The 15,873-nt window shown below is 42.6% G+C and overlaps 1 protein-coding gene across 9 annotated transcripts; it reads right to left on the reverse strand.

The window, feature by feature from the left end:
- Positions 1–211: 211 nt before the first annotated feature.
- Positions 212–15,642, reverse strand: STRA8 (stimulated by retinoic acid 8). Of its 9 annotated transcripts, XR_001873035.1 has the most exons (10): positions 15,374–15,642; positions 14,776–14,973; positions 13,002–13,077; positions 11,495–11,579; positions 10,951–11,103; positions 7,588–7,870; positions 6,284–6,360; positions 4,509–4,620; positions 1,347–1,517; positions 212–1,026 (listed from the first exon to the last, which is right to left on the reverse strand). XR_001873035.1 is itself a non-coding variant. In XM_017804239.1 (9 exons), the coding sequence occupies exons 2-9, from the start codon at positions 14,881–14,883 to the stop codon at positions 952–954; spliced, it is 969 nt and encodes a 322-aa protein (XP_017659728.1). In that variant the 5' UTR covers positions 14,884–14,973; positions 15,515–15,642; the 3' UTR covers positions 212–951. The 9 variants fall into 9 exon arrangements, 8 of the variants coding, with proteins under 8 accessions (XP_017659728.1, XP_017659732.1, XP_017659725.1 ...); XM_017804239.1 differs by lacking the exon at positions 1,347–1,517 and having other exon boundaries at positions 15,515–15,642; XM_017804243.1 differs by lacking the exon at positions 1,347–1,517 and having other exon boundaries at positions 14,929–14,973.
- Between the last annotated feature and the right edge of the window lie 231 nt (positions 15,643–15,873).

Raw genomic sequence — 15,873 nt, forward strand, 5'->3', positions numbered from 1 at the left:
ATGCGCCAAGGCAATGCTGGGCAACAGCCCAGCCCTCTTGGGTTCAGTCTAAAAGCCTGGCTGCTGAAGACCAATCAATACCTGGGTGTGCCAGCTTTAGTTTAGGTTTTAAAATGAAACCTATCCTTTCTGTTTGTGACGGCTGTTAGGATGACTTCAACATAATCACTATCAGAACACAATTTGTTCAAGTCTGCAGAATAGCCTTTAATGATAGCTCTGAGATGTGAAGGATTTTATTCATTTTCACAGCACATTAATTCTAAGACACTATTTGAGCAGCACTACTCATCAAAGAATTAGATATGGAAGAAGAGCACAGGGCTGATCACTCAGCTTTACACACTTTTCAAAAGTAAATAATCCAAAGTGTATTATTGTGCCTGCACTTTTCTGGGTGATTTGGGAGTGGGTGCCCACTGCTGCTGTCCTCATAAAGAGACAGAAGAGCCTCATCCCACTCTTTGTGAGGAAATCCATCTTTCCTTGTCAGCCCAAGCTAAAAAACAGCACCAGAAAAGTAATCACTGTCAGGGTGGTGATTTTTACAGGTTGCAGTTTGAGACTTGCATCCTATGGTAGTGTGCAGGCTGCCACTGATGTGGCCTCTCTGCTGCTCTTCCACAGGTTATGCTAGGTAAGGTCACTTAACTGTACATGCCTCAGTTTATTTGTGAGGTGAGATTTAACATTAAATAGTGATGGATAAAAACATTTATTAAGATATAATAAATAGCTAAAACCTTTAAGACTTTTAAAAAGTATAAATTACTCAACTGATACATCAAGAAGTACTAATGAGGGAAGGAGAAGTCAATGGTAACAAACCACTTCAACACAGTGTCTCCACACACTGCTCAGAGAAGTGCTTCACTGAAGGAGGTGAAGCCTCTTCATGTGCCTGGTGTACCTGGCACTGCTTGGCAAAACATTAGCAAAGAGAGGTACTGTTTAGAAATCTTCATCATCGAAGGTCTCAGTGCACCTCAGCATCACAGTCTCATAATCGTATGGAAGATCTTCTTCCTGAAAGCCCCCCCCAAGTCAAGCAGGATTAAAAACCAGTGGAGTTGATTGTGTTTCAAATATACAGTGATTTGGTTAAGAGCTGATGTGTCAGCTACTGTACTGTGAGCCCTCCCTCCTCTCTGAATCAGCAACCAGCACTTGTCAAGTGCCTGAGATGCCTGATGAAGAATGGCTCAGATTTTCAACCAATTTCCTTTTGAAATCACCAGGCTCCACTCTCTGTCATTTAGACAGCTGTTACTGATTGTGATAGCAAGTGTGTCACATAACAGGCTCTGAAGATATGAGAGCTTCTTGAGGCCTTAACTTCTACCTACTTCAGGCTTTGCTCCACTTTTAGCAACAGAAGGAAGTGGTCTTCTCTTTCACCAGCTTACAGAGAATAAGCGGCTCTTGAGAAATCAAAGTCTAGAAGATGAAAGTGTTCATGCTTGCAGTCCCTCTAGTCCATCTTCTGTATTGATGCAGGACTCTTTAGGGAAAGACTGCTTTTAAAAATAGGTGCTGTTTAAAAATGTATAGCTTAAGGAGCACTAAATCCCACTTGCTTGTCAAGTGACTCATCTAAAATCTATAATTTTAAAAGAAAGTGTTCCTTTGAAAACACAAAGGTGCTCAGTACTATTTAGAAAAAAACCCACTGACTTTCATTTAGGCAAAACCTTTGGACCTCAGTCTAAATTAATTCTTTACTGCCTTTGCTGCTAAGCTTCTCTTATGATGTGACCTTAAGACAACAGCTCTTGAAAAATGACAAGATTGCTTAACTAATCTCAAGTTCAGAAATATTTCTCTATCATGTACCACGGAAGCATGCTCCTGTTCTTATTTTTGCATCACCACCCTTTTAAGAGCTCTCCCTTTCCTTGTTCAAATTATTGCCTCCCTTATCTTGTGCAAGTCCTTCTGAAGTTTTTAATACCAGTGGGGTGCATGCCCTTGGCAGCCTTGAGAGCCAGAGCAGCAGCTCAAGAGGAGCTGTGCTCAGTAGCTCTGTGGCTACAAAACAGTGACCATACACAATCCAACAGCAGTACTTTGTACCTGTAAAGTTTACTAGAAATGGCATAACATAGCACTGGCATGAATGACCAGCAATAAAACCCATCACCTCATCAGCTCTGCAGATGAAAGGAAAGGAGACCATAGGCTGCCTTTTGTATTTCAGTCGGATGCACATCACACACCTTACTTTAGTACTTACTGTACCTGCTACCCACCCCTGTATCTTCTACAAGGTGTGTGCACAGTGTAGCGGGACTTTACTTAAACCTTGAGATAACATATCCCAGCACTGTCCAAACTCCTGGGCTAGCATAGCACCAGCACAGGTACCATTTCAAGGGAAGGGGAATGGTCTGCAGGGGTTCAGTCATACCCATAAGGTAAGCAGGACGGGTTCCTTTCCCTGTTAAGTCCAGGAGTCTCTGATGCTCTGAGCGGCCCAAATTCTGGGGCAAGGTGAGTAGCCTATACTGATCTCTCTGCTGCTGCCTGAGTTGGTGTGTTTCAAGCTAGCTGGAACATCTTCTATCCCTGCTCTGCAACCACTTTCATAACTGTCTCAATCTGTTTGCTTTGAGATGGATCCAAATTTCTGCTCTCAAAACAAAAAATATCTTGTCAGTCATTTTTTTTTTTGCCTCTTGGCAGCACTGTCTGGATGTGCTGTACTGCAGTCTAAATCAAAGCAGATCATGACCTTCACATTATTTAGCCTTGGTGATTTCTGCTCAAACTCCCTTTTTGTTGTCTTATCACAGACAACTAAAAGTTCCTGCATGAAAGAAGTGTGTGCAGCCTTTTATTTCCTTTTGGACCCACAGAGTACAGTCAACTGCCAATTTGCAGTACTTTGGGTTCTTTTGCTGCCTGCTTTCCCATTGCTCCCATTCTCCTAGTCTTATTTTAAATGTGCCTTGAAAGAGACACTACCTCTTCCCATACCACCTCATCTGGGAGCTGTGAGATGGACTTGGGCTCAACGATGCACCAAGGAGAAGGACAAAATGAGACCATGCCAGGCGTGACACTCACAAAAGAAATTTAAAACTGGAAAATACCATATCTTGCCGAAAGCTTTTCTTGTTTTCTAGGCCTGCTCAGTTCATGGTCATTTACATAAACACAAGAAAAGCTCTGCCCTTATGCAGAACATAGAAATTCACAGACCAAAGAGCTGCATAGATCAGTGCCTGGTCTCTGACAATGGCCAGGAGCGGAAGTTTAGACAAAAAGTGCAAGGACTGCACACACAGTGTGCTCTGTTTCACAATATAGGCTCCTACATTACAGCAAGCTGCTGTGAGGGCCTCCTGAGCTGGAAATTGTATTTGGACCTTCAGATTTAGCAATTGCCCATGGATTGATGCCCCTGGAATTAAATCTGGTAACTTGTAAATGTGTTTTTAACATGTTGTTTGTTCATTTTATTGTGTGCTTTCTAGTTCTTCTGGTGTTAGACACAATGAATAATCATTCTGTGTACCAAATCCACACTGTGCAGGAACAAAATGGTCTTGCAGTACCCCTCAGTCTTTTTTTTGTAGAAAAGTCCTAATCTAAAGTTCCTGTTCAATGTCTTTGCTGTGCCTGCTGGCATCCTCTGTACCTTGTCTAGTGCTACTGTCTCCCTGAGATGGAGGAACCAAATGGCACTCAGCAGTCACTGTAGATTCAGATAGTGGTGCAGCACAAGTTTTTCCTTTGTTTTCTGTTACAACTATCCCTCATCCCAAACCCTCTATTTTCATTCAAAGGAGCATCTGTTCAAGTACCAGAGATTGGGTGGGAGCTAGGCAATAGAAACTAGCAAACCAATGGCTACTGTGGAGGCACAGTTGACTCTGAACCAAAACAAGTATGCTCTGGCTGAGGGATATCTTTTGGTTCTTCATCCACGTGCAAGCTCTGAGCCACCTCCTTGCCAGGAAGATAAGAACGGGAGGAAGAACCAAGGACTTGTTGGCTCAGCAAACCTGCAACAATAGGCTGAAGTCAAGAGGCAGCTCAGGAACTGCTTATCAGCTCTCTCAAGAACACAGATATCCTGCTCCTAAGACCTGCCAGTAGAGGTCTCAGAGTAGGGAACCTGGCACCCAGATAAGCAGAAGGTGGGTCATACTGAGCTCAGAATGAAGCAGCTGGGGGTTAATGGAGAACTGCAAAGTGAGCTTTGCCTGCTCAGAGGAGATCACTCAAGCTTTTCCACAAGGAACTTTCATGCAAAAAATAATAAAAAAAAAATTAAAATTCCTCATGTCATTTGCCATTTTGAATAATATTCAAAGCAATAATAACCTCTCACACTTTGCTTCTTACAAAGGCAATCCTACTGACACATCCGAAGTGATGAACCCCAAGTTCTTATTTGTAATCATTCTGGACAATATGATCAGAAGCACAGAATACAGAAATCCCTTTCTGATACTGACAGAAATACATTGCTCCTTCTATAAGGAATCCTTTGGCAAGCTTACCTGGAAAAACTGTGTATTAGCAAAGAAGAGGCGTTTTAGGAAGTCAGTGACCAGCAGATAAAGTCTGTGGTGATCCTCTGGATTATCAGAATTGCAGCTTGCAATTGCTGAACTGAAAATAGAATCAGATAGTGTATTTAATTTCCTGCTCCCTTCTTTTTACTTTTTCTCCTCCACATTTTATTTATAAATTAAAAAAAAAAATTCAAATTGTTTTCAAGATGATTCCGATGTTAAAGACAATAGCCAAGCAAGGCAGAGAGGAGTGGTGGTGGATGCATTCATGAGATGCTATCTAACAAATGCAAGGACAACATGCAAGAACAGAGAACAGCAATTCAAGAAACCAGTGTCACAACAAATAGATCCACTGATACATGACAGCTTTAGTAACATTGTTTTGGGGGAAAGTATATATCCATTAAAACAGAGAGCAACTATGGTTATTGGGTAGTGTACTTTGTAGGGTTGTTCAGAACTTCTTTTGTAAAGTTTTTGAGTGAATGAAGTAACCTGTGGTGATGAAATGACATGTAGGTTTGTAGTCAGGTAACTGTGGCAAAAAGCTAAGCTATTCATTCTGGACCTTACCTCTATATTCTTCCTGGGATTTTACAAAGTTCTGCCATCACACCTCTGTCCAGAATTACAAGGGAGGGAACAGGATAAATGTTGACTATTGAAATACTAATACGATTTGGGACCTAAAACAGACTGTAAAGATGATGGCAACACATTGCAGTATTAAGGAATATTTAATCTTATTTTAAATGCAAATGGCAGTTGTGACCTAATAAATGTTATTTAATAGATAAATGTTTGTTAAGCTTTTTTATCCATTCACGTATATTCTGATCAACAGCCAAAACAACCTTATTTTTATTCATTCTCTTCTGAAAGTGCAATCTGGAATGGTGGTGAAAGAAAGAGATTCAGACTAAAGAGCACTCTAAATGTAGAAATATAAGTAGAAAACGGGATTAAACCCCTCACAGATTAAAAACACTATTTGCAAAGAGAAACAATCCTAACAAAGACTAAGTAGCAAGAATACATAAAAGATGAGTCATAAAGTGATTTTCCTCTTGAAGAAAGCAACCATTTTCTTTCTTTGGTCTACTGGGAAAAATCAAAGACAGTGCCAGCTTTGTATCTGACATGTTCTCTTCAAAGTAACTCATTTGACCTGAAGAGGAAAGAGATATTATTTAATAGGCCCTGTGTTTCTTTGGTGTTATTGTTCAGGTCAACCACACTTGAACCTAATCGCCTCTTTGTGACTGAATTAGGGTACTTGAAAAAGCTAAGGGAGAAAATGTTAAAAAATTATCATTTTTGTCTCATTAAATAAGAGTACAGTTTATGATTAGCTGATCTATGCAGGGAATGCCTCGTGGTCCTCACAGATCTGGTGAGTGAGAGAGTGAAAAGGAAAATATTACAAAGTATTGTAACTTGAAAAAATGGAAAGCTATGCAGAGTGGTGAAGAAAATCAGAAGGGCCCCAGTTATCCTGAAGTGACAGGCTGCTCTTAATAAGTGATTCATACTGATTCTGCTTTAAATGACCATTAGTCATTTCACTTTTGCACCTTAAAAGGAAGTATTATTGTGAGCACAGTTGCTGGAGGCTGCTATTCTAACCATTTACTAAAAATTAGGCACAAAAAAGAGAGGTAGGCTATTGTCTTACTCCACAGAATACTTGCTGTGAAGTATTGACAGTGGGCTGTTAACTCACTGTGTCTACCAAAAGGGGTGACTTTGTAATTTACCTCTGGCTAGACATTCCCTGAGTCTTGCTTCTGTCAAGGAAACCAGCAGCAACATCAAATGCATCTTCAAACATTACCTAGCAGAGAAATCACTTCAGATGTCAACATATCCAGCCACCTAAAACTTTTACCTAGGGCATAATTTTTAATAATAAAGTCTTTAAAAACATGATATTGTTTCTTTATATTTAACAGGTATGTTTACAGCTAGAGTAAACCAAGAGGTTTTGTGGAGACAGGAATAATAAGGAATAACTGTATTTCATGACTAAGAACACAAGGTGAAGGTCCATTCCCTTAAGCCTGTGCTTCAACCTCTTGGAATTAGACTTATTATTACATCTCCCAAAAAAATCAGTAAAACCCATGAATTGTATCAGTGCTTTTGAGGCTTGACCATGGACTGCTGCTTATGGCTGGAGATCTCAGCTGTACCAGCCAGTCTCTCCAAATCTGATTCTACTTCACAAAGGAGTTAAGATGTTCCCTGTGACAGACTAATAAGCTTTGCCATAATGCAGTTCACACATTTTCTGTGCCAGAAAGTGCTGTACATGCAACATCCCCATGACATCTCCTAAGGCGACGAGCAATATGAGTTGTGTCCTGTGACTCAAAAAGAACTTATCAATGCAATTTCCTTATATGCTAAAGGTAGACATCTGTCCCTCTGTTGCAGCTAATAAAATGACACATATCTCTTTGAGCAGCTAGTTGCTTCAGCCATCAGTGCTCCAGGAACCATTTCTAAAGAATTAGCGGTTATTTAATCCATGTCATCAATCTCTTTTTAACAAATGCCATGGTCTACTCAATCACTGACTTCTTGGCTCTGCAGAGGTGCATGGTACAGGCAGTCATTGGCCCTGTACCACTTGAACTGGTCTCTTTGCTACCAAGTGCTTTGATAAAAAAACCCCACCCAACCCAAAACACAGCAGGCCTTGGCAAACTGGGTATTCTTTCTGAATTTGGATCTTCTGTGCTTCTCAGAGAGTTTGCAGAGCACAGGAACTCTTGTTCTTGCTCCCTGCCCCTGGAGCAAATTATGAGTAAATTTAACTGTTACTCAGCACAGGATTACTACCACTGCACTCCTATAGCTTGCTATGTATCTTATCAAGAGAAAAGTTGGTGCAGACATTTACTCAAAGACTGCTTATTGTCTCCACTTATGCATTCAGGTGGTCTTGAGAAAGCTTAGTCACAACTACTGTATGTTTTCAATTAAAAGCTGCAGAGCCAATTAGTATCTGAAGGCTTGGAGTTTCCGAGGCAGACTATGTATGTTACTGAGCACTTACTTCCTCTGGTGTGGAGACTGAGGAACCACTGGCTTCCTCACTGTTACCTCCGCTGTCCCTCATGCTCCCTTCAGTGCATGCAGGCTCTTGGCCAGAAGCCTTGGAATCCACGAGGAAATCTCTCTGACTACAGTACTGCAAGATGCTGTCCCTGCTTTCTTCAGAAAGCTCTTGCCAGAAATGGGAAATAGCTGTGGAGACCTCAGGAAGAGGCACTTCTCCAGTGCAAACAATTCCATGCTCTATCAGCAGGTCCATTGTATGCTTATAAAAATACAGGTATCTGGAATGAAAGGAAAGGGAGCATCTCTTAAGAGCAGGCTATGAGGCAGCCATCTACTGAAAATCAGCAGGAGAGTGGGTAGTAGGAGTAGCTCTGATTCGTAACTGCTTCACTGACTCCCCCCTCTAAGACTTCATACAATTATTGAAGATTGCCCAACACTGTTTGAAGATTTTAGCAACTCTGTTCTGCCAAGATTTCATCTGCAAAAAACAGGCTCCAGCCGCAGCTTCAGCAGGACTGCCTCACAACAAAAGCTCCAGGCACTGCAGGTTGTACCTGTTGCACAGGCAGACCTCATTCTGGAGTTTAATCAATTTTCAGCTACTTGCCTTTGTATTCTGAGCCTTTTGCACTGCAAGTCACTTTTTAGACATTTACTGGCGTTGCGCTACACTTTAAAGCCCTGTCTGAGGTGTTAGGTACTTGTACATGCAGACAGAAGGAGACTACCCCGGGTCTGGATGCTCTGACTTAAGCATGGGAGCTAAATTTCCTGCATTTTACATCTGAGGAAATGCATCCCTAAGACTGAATTCTAAGCAGTCTGTAGTGAAACTGGTAGTGGAACGTAAGTGTCATAATTTCAACCCAGTCACTAATCTCAGAACAAGTCTGCTTGTACTGTTAGCACTGTGTGGCACAGTGAACCAAGGATAATAATGTCTACTTCAGAAAGCAACACTGAAGGTTATTTTACATTAATTAAATGCTTAGAGCTTCTCAAATGAAAATAACAAAATCAAAGGAGTACAAACAAGAGTTCTATAAACAGCAGGCATTTTTACTACGTTTGGGCTCAAAATGATTCACAAATGAGCACATTTCCTGATTAACTGAACAGTATTGCATGATAAAGTAACTCAAAAGAGTTAGTCTTTTCTTTACTATTTTTAAATATTTGTTCCAGCAATCCAATATTGACAGGATAATTTTGTACACACACATAAGCATGTTTAAACTCGTTTCCATACTCTGGAGTATTGTTCACCATTGTTGGAGACAAAATACTGGAAGGGGAATAAGCGTTCTCATGTAAGGTATTTCACTCACTAAGGTTTCTGGATATCCAGCTCCAAACAAAGGATCTGGAGTTTCTCAGGCAGAAGAATATGAATCACCATTAGACTGCTCTGCTAAAGAAATTAAGCTTGAAGCAGAACTCAACTATTTCCTTCCCAACTGGAAAGAGTTTTGCACCGGAAAGAGTTTTGCACCGGACACATTTTGCACCGGACAGAGTACCGCGCAGTCCTGCCAATGTAGCTCCTGCTGGTGGACATGGGGAGAAAACTCAGCCTGTTGAAGCTCAAAGCATTTCTGATGCTGCCCAAATAATGTGATTAAACAATCACCAAAAGACTGCTATTTTCTTTGCTGAAGAGTCCCTGTCGTTTTATGCCTGTTATAAAAGATCTTTTTTTGACAAGAATTAGCTATGAACCAAATGCAACATGCCATAAGACTACAGGGTAAGAGCCAGAGTTCACACAGTACAGGCCCTGGTCTACCTTGTCCGTGAAGAATGGGAAAGTCAGGTGTTTACAGCTCTGTCATGCAGTCTTTGAGGAAGCAGAGCTTTCTAACCCTGAAAATCTTGATTCAGCACATTTCAAGGTCTTGTAAACGATACCTTACTACAGGCACCTCCGATTCTCACAGGAGCAAAAAAAAGGAGCCGTAGTGGGAGGCTGGTGCCATCTGCTGGCACAGCTGCAGGCTCCATTTGATGAAAAACACGGTGATCCAAGGGAATTTTAGAAATAAGCAGCAGTTCGAAGCAAAAGAAAAGGAACTGCGGAAGTGTTTGTTTATGGTGGCGATGCAGCGGAAGAGGATGCCAGATGTGGATTCTTCTGCGCTGCATGTTCTTAACTCTGGAATGGTTAGGGTGAAATTGGCTGCTTGATGGTACAGGACAGATTACACATTCATCTATTTCTCATATCTTTACAATCAAATAATCATCCTGTTGGAAAAGCAAGATAAAACCTCCTAGTGCTGTCTGACTAGGGGAAGGGGAAGAACGTGGTGTATAACATACTCACTTTTAAGATATTAATAACTTCGAAAAAACCCATTACAATCTCTGGCTAAAATAATGGACCACTGACAGGAGAACAGTGGTCTTTGATTTTTAGGTCCTGCATAAGGCACTTAGGGAGCTGATCCTAGAGGGGGTTATGGACTCACACCCACTAGTTTTAAGTGTAACACACATGCAAGAGTTTAGGTTCCCTTCCTCCCTGGTGTTGCAGACATTCTGAGGAATGGTTTCTGGTATCTTCCAGACCACCAGTATTCTGCAGCCTGCAGGCTGAGAACAACAAGATCTTCCTTAGTTGAATGCAGCCTTAGCCTGCTCTGATCCCACTAAAAAAGTATTCCAAGCTGCAAACAGCTAAGGGTCTATTTCGGGAAGGGGCAACAGTGTTTAAGCTTCTCATAACAATGCTATTAGAGGCAGGATGAGCATCACTGTAGGGGAAAGTATGCTCTGCCTCTGGTTCTTGCACCTCCCTAGAACACATACAGCTAGAATCTTGACAATTTCATCTGGTGCAGCAATTCCTACATTCCTAAAATCTAGCCCCAGTGCAGGGATACAACTTTATGGGGGTACTGATACCACAAACAGAGACACACACCTGCATAAATCATCCTGGATTAATAACCTCCTATTTCACCTGAGCTTGCCTGTTAAAGCACTACTGTTAGCAAGTATGTTCCATTGTACTCTGAAAGTCATATGGACAGTGGTAAAGCGTGGCCACACAGGAACTGAAACAGTTGAAAGAAATTTTCTTCTTTTTCTTGAGAAGGGGTGAAAAATCCTCAGGGATTTACCAGGGCCTGAAAGCTGGGGACTGCTATGATGCTGAGAGTTCATTCACATGCAAGTCACAGGTAAAGGACTTGGGAAGTGATCAGCTCCATCACCAGCAGGGCCAAAGTTGCTGGCACAAGTCTTCTGCAAGGCAGATTCAGGCTCCAGCAGGGCTGCATGAACAGCAGCGACTCAATGCACAGTGTTAATGCAAACAAGTTGAAAAACTGCAGGCAACGTGGGGTGCACTTACCGTTCAAATTCCACTAGATCTGGGGAAGAAGAGTCTGAAAACTGGATCAGTTCTGGCTTCCCATCTTCTTCCAGTGTTTGTTTTTCACATTCTTGAATCAAATACCAGATGGCAGAGTCACTTTCACTCACATCTTCTGAGGCTGATGTAATGCTGGAAAGAACACAAAAGAAAAAAGCTACATGAACAATTTCTTAACTGGACCCCTGTCATGGTCACTCCAGAGTCCGAGGCCATTCTTTCCAAGCCAGCTTTTCCCTCCTTCTTTTGCTTTGCAGGAGAATGAGAAGTCCTTGGTGGAGATTAGCTATATAGAAGGGAAAGAAAATAAAAGCACTGACTAGAAATGAGACCAACAACATGCTTAGAATGTTTGTGTACTACATGGGATTACAGGGGTCCAGGGGAAATCTCTTCATCCTTTTCTCATGATGAAAGACCTCTGCTTGGAAATACAGTAACAATGACAAAGAGGTTCAGAGATGCTGGGATGGAAGCAAGTGCAAAGTATTATCATCTTTTCTTGACTGGTATAAGCCCTTACCTGTGATTGCTGAATTGCCTCTTGACATATTCCTCCCTGACTTCCTCCAAGCTGGATGGGTTCCCATCCTCCAGACTGTAGCTCTCTGTTGTCAGCAGAAAGGTTACTGTTACATCAGTGGCATTTTTGGCTTCTCACTCACCCTCAGCCCCAACCAAACAGAGTATTTTCAATAACTGGTTCTTCATGAGCCAGAGCTTTTCATGAGGGAAAATAATGTGAAAGAAGAAATCTCTGCCTCTCCTACAATGTGACTAGCATCATTGGGAGGTTATGAACACTGAGGAACTTAGAATCAATGCCTTGTTCCTAACACTGATCTGACAGAACTGATGGTGAAAACAACAAGCAAATCAAAGTTCAGGCATGCACTAGTCAATACAGTATTTTGTCATTACCATATAATGAACGAATTGCATGTAAAAAACCCCGACATCCAAGCTGTGATTACCACAAGCAGTATGAATTTTACATATATGCAAGTCAATACAAGGGGAAGCTTACCTCCAAGCTCTGCTTGGCCAGCCTCACTGCTTGTGATCCCTTCAGTTTTGCTCTGTCAAAATATTCTTTCTACCTATGACTGAGTTTTACGGGTCATCCAAAGATGTGGTTTCAGATAAGACTGTTCATTGTAAGCACTGAGACTTCTAATTGATGTAAATTATTGGAGGTGCAAGTTGCATAAACAGCAATTTTTTTCTTCTAGCTGAGAAGAATTTGGACACTTGAAGGGACAAAAAAATATGTCCAAAGCCTCTACCCTATACGCCCTTAGTCCTACTTGCTGCCAGTGGAGGCAGTGGCCAGCATCAGTAAACAGAAGGCTCATTGTTGAGGGTGTGAAGCCCCACAGCAGGAGCTACCTCAGCTGCTGACAGCACATGCTGACCCACAGCTGTGACAGAGGAGGGCATGAAGATGACCCATCAAGCGGAAAGAAAACAAAACTGTACCATCTCTCTTAGCCAATTTTATCAGAGTAAACTCTTAATCAGAGGCTTCCATTTCCTACACTAGGAAATCCTACCTCACACCAGAGCCTGCAGTTCAAGCTCTCACACCGCTGGGTGCTCCTGTCGGCTGTGACTCGCACTGCACCACATTGCTGCGGCCGGGAGGAGCACACATGCTCCCACAGTGAGTGAGGCTCCTTAGTGAGAGCCTAAAGATCCAGCATGGGGACCCACACCAGGCCACACCTGCTGGGGGCAAATCGGCAGCAGTGTGCCAAGGGCACTCGGGCCTGCTGCCATGGGATAGCAGGAAATACTTGTTTCCTTTCTGCACCTAGGCTGGGGAGGGAGTAGGAAACACTGAGTTAGAGGGGGATTTCTGAGATGCAGTGCTTAGTGGGTTGATAGACTTTTCGCTATCCTTTGCTTATTGCTACAACTAAAGCCACAGTTGGCTGTGATGCTCAGCTGTGCACCTATCTGTCTCTGTTTAACAAATACATAAAAACCAAGTGCAGGCACTTTGTCCAAGCAAATACTTGCATAGTTACCTTTCATCTTCAGCAAAGCACACAAGGTTTGCTCCAACTTCTGGATAGATGTCTTAGCCTTACGCAAAACCTGATACTAAACATAAGAAGAAAACAGAACTGATTATTCTCTGCTCTAACTAGATTCGTGTTTGAAAATGCCTTGATTTTTTTCTTCACTCTTCCTTCATTTTGACCTTCAGTAATTTCCATGTCTCTGTGAAAAAAATGATGTTGTTTCACCAGCTACCCTTATACATATGAAAAGGGAAAATAATAACATAGTAAACTTCAACATAGAATATAAATATTTGTATATATTATGCAATACATACACATCACACCCAGTCTCAAAGACATTTGCTACTTAACTCTGATCTTTTTTCATCAGCAAATGGTCTTTTTTGGATCATTCTCTTCTTGGAGCATGTCCAGAAATACCATGCTGTGAATCCTTGTTGGATGCCTCCCAACTTAAGGCATAAGATTTTAGTAATGATTTCCCGTGAGAATTTTGCTAGGAGAAGCCTTTGCCATGCTCTACTCTCAGCTGATGTAAACTGGAATAACTTCAGTGCTGCACATCACTCCATCATTTATACCTGACATAACTGAAAACATATGACCAGTGCATTTAAACATACACATCTCCAAAATATTTGAAGATTTATGTGTGTGGTGAGACCATCCCTGATCACCTTACATGGGATGTCTACCTTGCAGAGCTTTCACGACAGATATTTTAGCAAGACACTAAACACTAAGGATACAAGTGACCTTCTGTATTTAGGCTTTTTCAAGATATTAAACTTCCTTGACCCCCTGATGTCGCACAAGTGGCACATGATACTATGAAAAAGCAATTTTAAGAATTGGCACGTGAACACAGTCTCCTTAGACTAGGCAAAGGAAGTAGTAGTTTAGTTTTGGCTTCTGAGATCATGATGACTTCAGCTTAACTTGCATCTTGCTCAGAACATGGGAAACCAAACTCTTACCTCAACCTACATGAGAGCTAAGGGCCTGAGCAGGCACAAGCCTCATATAGAAGTATTTGGCATGTTCACAGCCCTGTACAAGGATAATTCCTGTCCTAAACAATCATTGCCCTCTCCATTTTTCAAACTGGAAAACTGAAGGTAAACAATGTAACCAGATGAATTGGTGGCAGGGTTGAGAAAAGACTCCTGATGTTTATTTCTCTGCCTCCAGCATAGCAATATCAATCTGTTCAGTAGTATTTTGAGTAAATTTCATCTTTATAAACAATTTTGATTAAATAGTTTCTTTGTTTAGAAGAGACAAAGAAACAGCACTGGTGGTTGTTTTTTTCCTGATCTTATTTTTCCAGTGTCTTGAAGACAGAGTGCACCTCATAAGGCTGAATGAATTTCTCCCTCCCCTCTAACTTCTTCTGTCCCTAAACTCACTATTCTGATTTCAGAGCAAAATGCTGTGAAATCAAGATAACTCCATCATGAGATTCCTTGGTTTGTTTCCAAAACACTATAAAAGAAAACGCAAAGCTAGAAAAATACAGCAAAAAAGCCTGTAAGAATAGTGCAGACAAGGCACATGATAAACCCATGACCCAGAAACTACAAACTGAACAACTTGCTTATGCTGAGTTGGCAGCTTTAAAGAGATCCAGGAAAGGTGCATATAGTGAAGTTACACACACACAGCAGCACCCATTAAGATACAGTGGTCATCCTCATAAATTTAACCTAAACCTGGTTAAGTTTGAACATGCTTATGTATTATAGTGATGGATAGGGAAGTCGCTGCTCCGCACCTTTGAGGCACAGTTGTCTGACTGGGATAAAACTCTTCCCCGCAAGCTGCTGAAGAGTCTTGCCAGAGGAACCCGGTGGTGTGCCTGTGGCAAGTGCTGCTTTGCCATACAGTGTTCTACCTCTTACAGGTGTGTCAGGGGATTGAGACTCACTCTGGCATGTATCTTCCTACAGTCTCCAGCTGTCTCTGCCGAAAGCTGCAATGCAACATTTATTTATACTGAATAAATATCTAAGTGAAGAAAAAGCCTGCATAGTGGTCAGACCAAAACAAACAAACAAAAATATGTGGCTGATTGACAAGAGCATTCCAGCTCATCTTTGTGTAGAAAATCATGGAGTTTGAAATGTTCTCTTTGCCTGACAGATCCCCGCCTGTTAAGTACTTACTAAAACACTAACAATAAACTGCAACACAGCTTAAGCTAGCCTCCCACCTCCTGCACACTTCCCCGTTTCCATCAAATATCCGGGGCTTGGCTTCACACTGACTCCTCTCCTTCCACAGATGTTACTAAGTGACAGACTTCTTCACAACATTGGATTTTTTTCCCCAATTAACTGTGACATTTGTGCAGGCAACGATATCAGACATACACTTGCACAAGAGGGCCAGATCCAGACGCAGCCAGGCCTGCTGCAGCTGCCCCGCCGGCCTGACAGAGCCTGAGGCGCCCGTCTGGAAAGCCCTTCCCGGCCTGCCACTGGAAGGCCAATGCCCGCTGCCCCGCTACCGACCGCAAGTACAGCCTAGGGGTAAGAAGGCCCGCCCCTGCTGTTCCTTCCGCAGCCGGGAGGGGACAGGCCGGCCGGGGGAAGCCCCTGAGGCGCCGCCGGACGCTGCAGGGACGGGTGTGTCCCTCGGTGCCGCCCCGCCCGGAGCCGCCCTCGGCCGCCGCGCCTCTGCCGCGAGCGCCAGGCAACATGAGCCACACGTGGCCAACGGCCAATCGCGACGCAGCCGCGCCGGACGGCGGCCAATCAGAAGGCGGAAAAAACGCGGGCTCTGAGCCCCGGCGCGGAGGGAAGAGGGGGAGGGAATAGGCGGGAAAAGGAGGGCGGGCAAGGCATGCTGGGAGCTGTAGTCCTCCCCGCGC

This window comes from Lepidothrix coronata, unplaced genomic scaffold (genome assembly GCF_001604755.1).
Source record: "Lepidothrix coronata isolate B3197 unplaced genomic scaffold, Lepidothrix_coronata-1.0 Scaffold9, whole genome shotgun sequence".
Taxonomy (NCBI): Eukaryota; Metazoa; Chordata; class Aves; order Passeriformes; family Pipridae; genus Lepidothrix; species Lepidothrix coronata.

Coding starts and splice junctions, on each gene's coding strand:
- STRA8 (XM_017804239.1), bottom strand. CDS start 14,883: ATGGCAAAGCAGCACTTGCCACAGGCACACCACCGGGTTCCTCTGGCA. Junction 7,871..10,950: donor GATCTAGTGGAATTTGAACG/GTAAGTGCACCC, acceptor CTTTCATTCCAG/ATACCTGTATTTTTATAAGC. Junction 6,361..7,587: donor CAGTCTCCACACCAGAGGAA/GTAAGTGCTCAG, acceptor TTTCTCTGCTAG/GTAATGTTTGAAGATGCATT.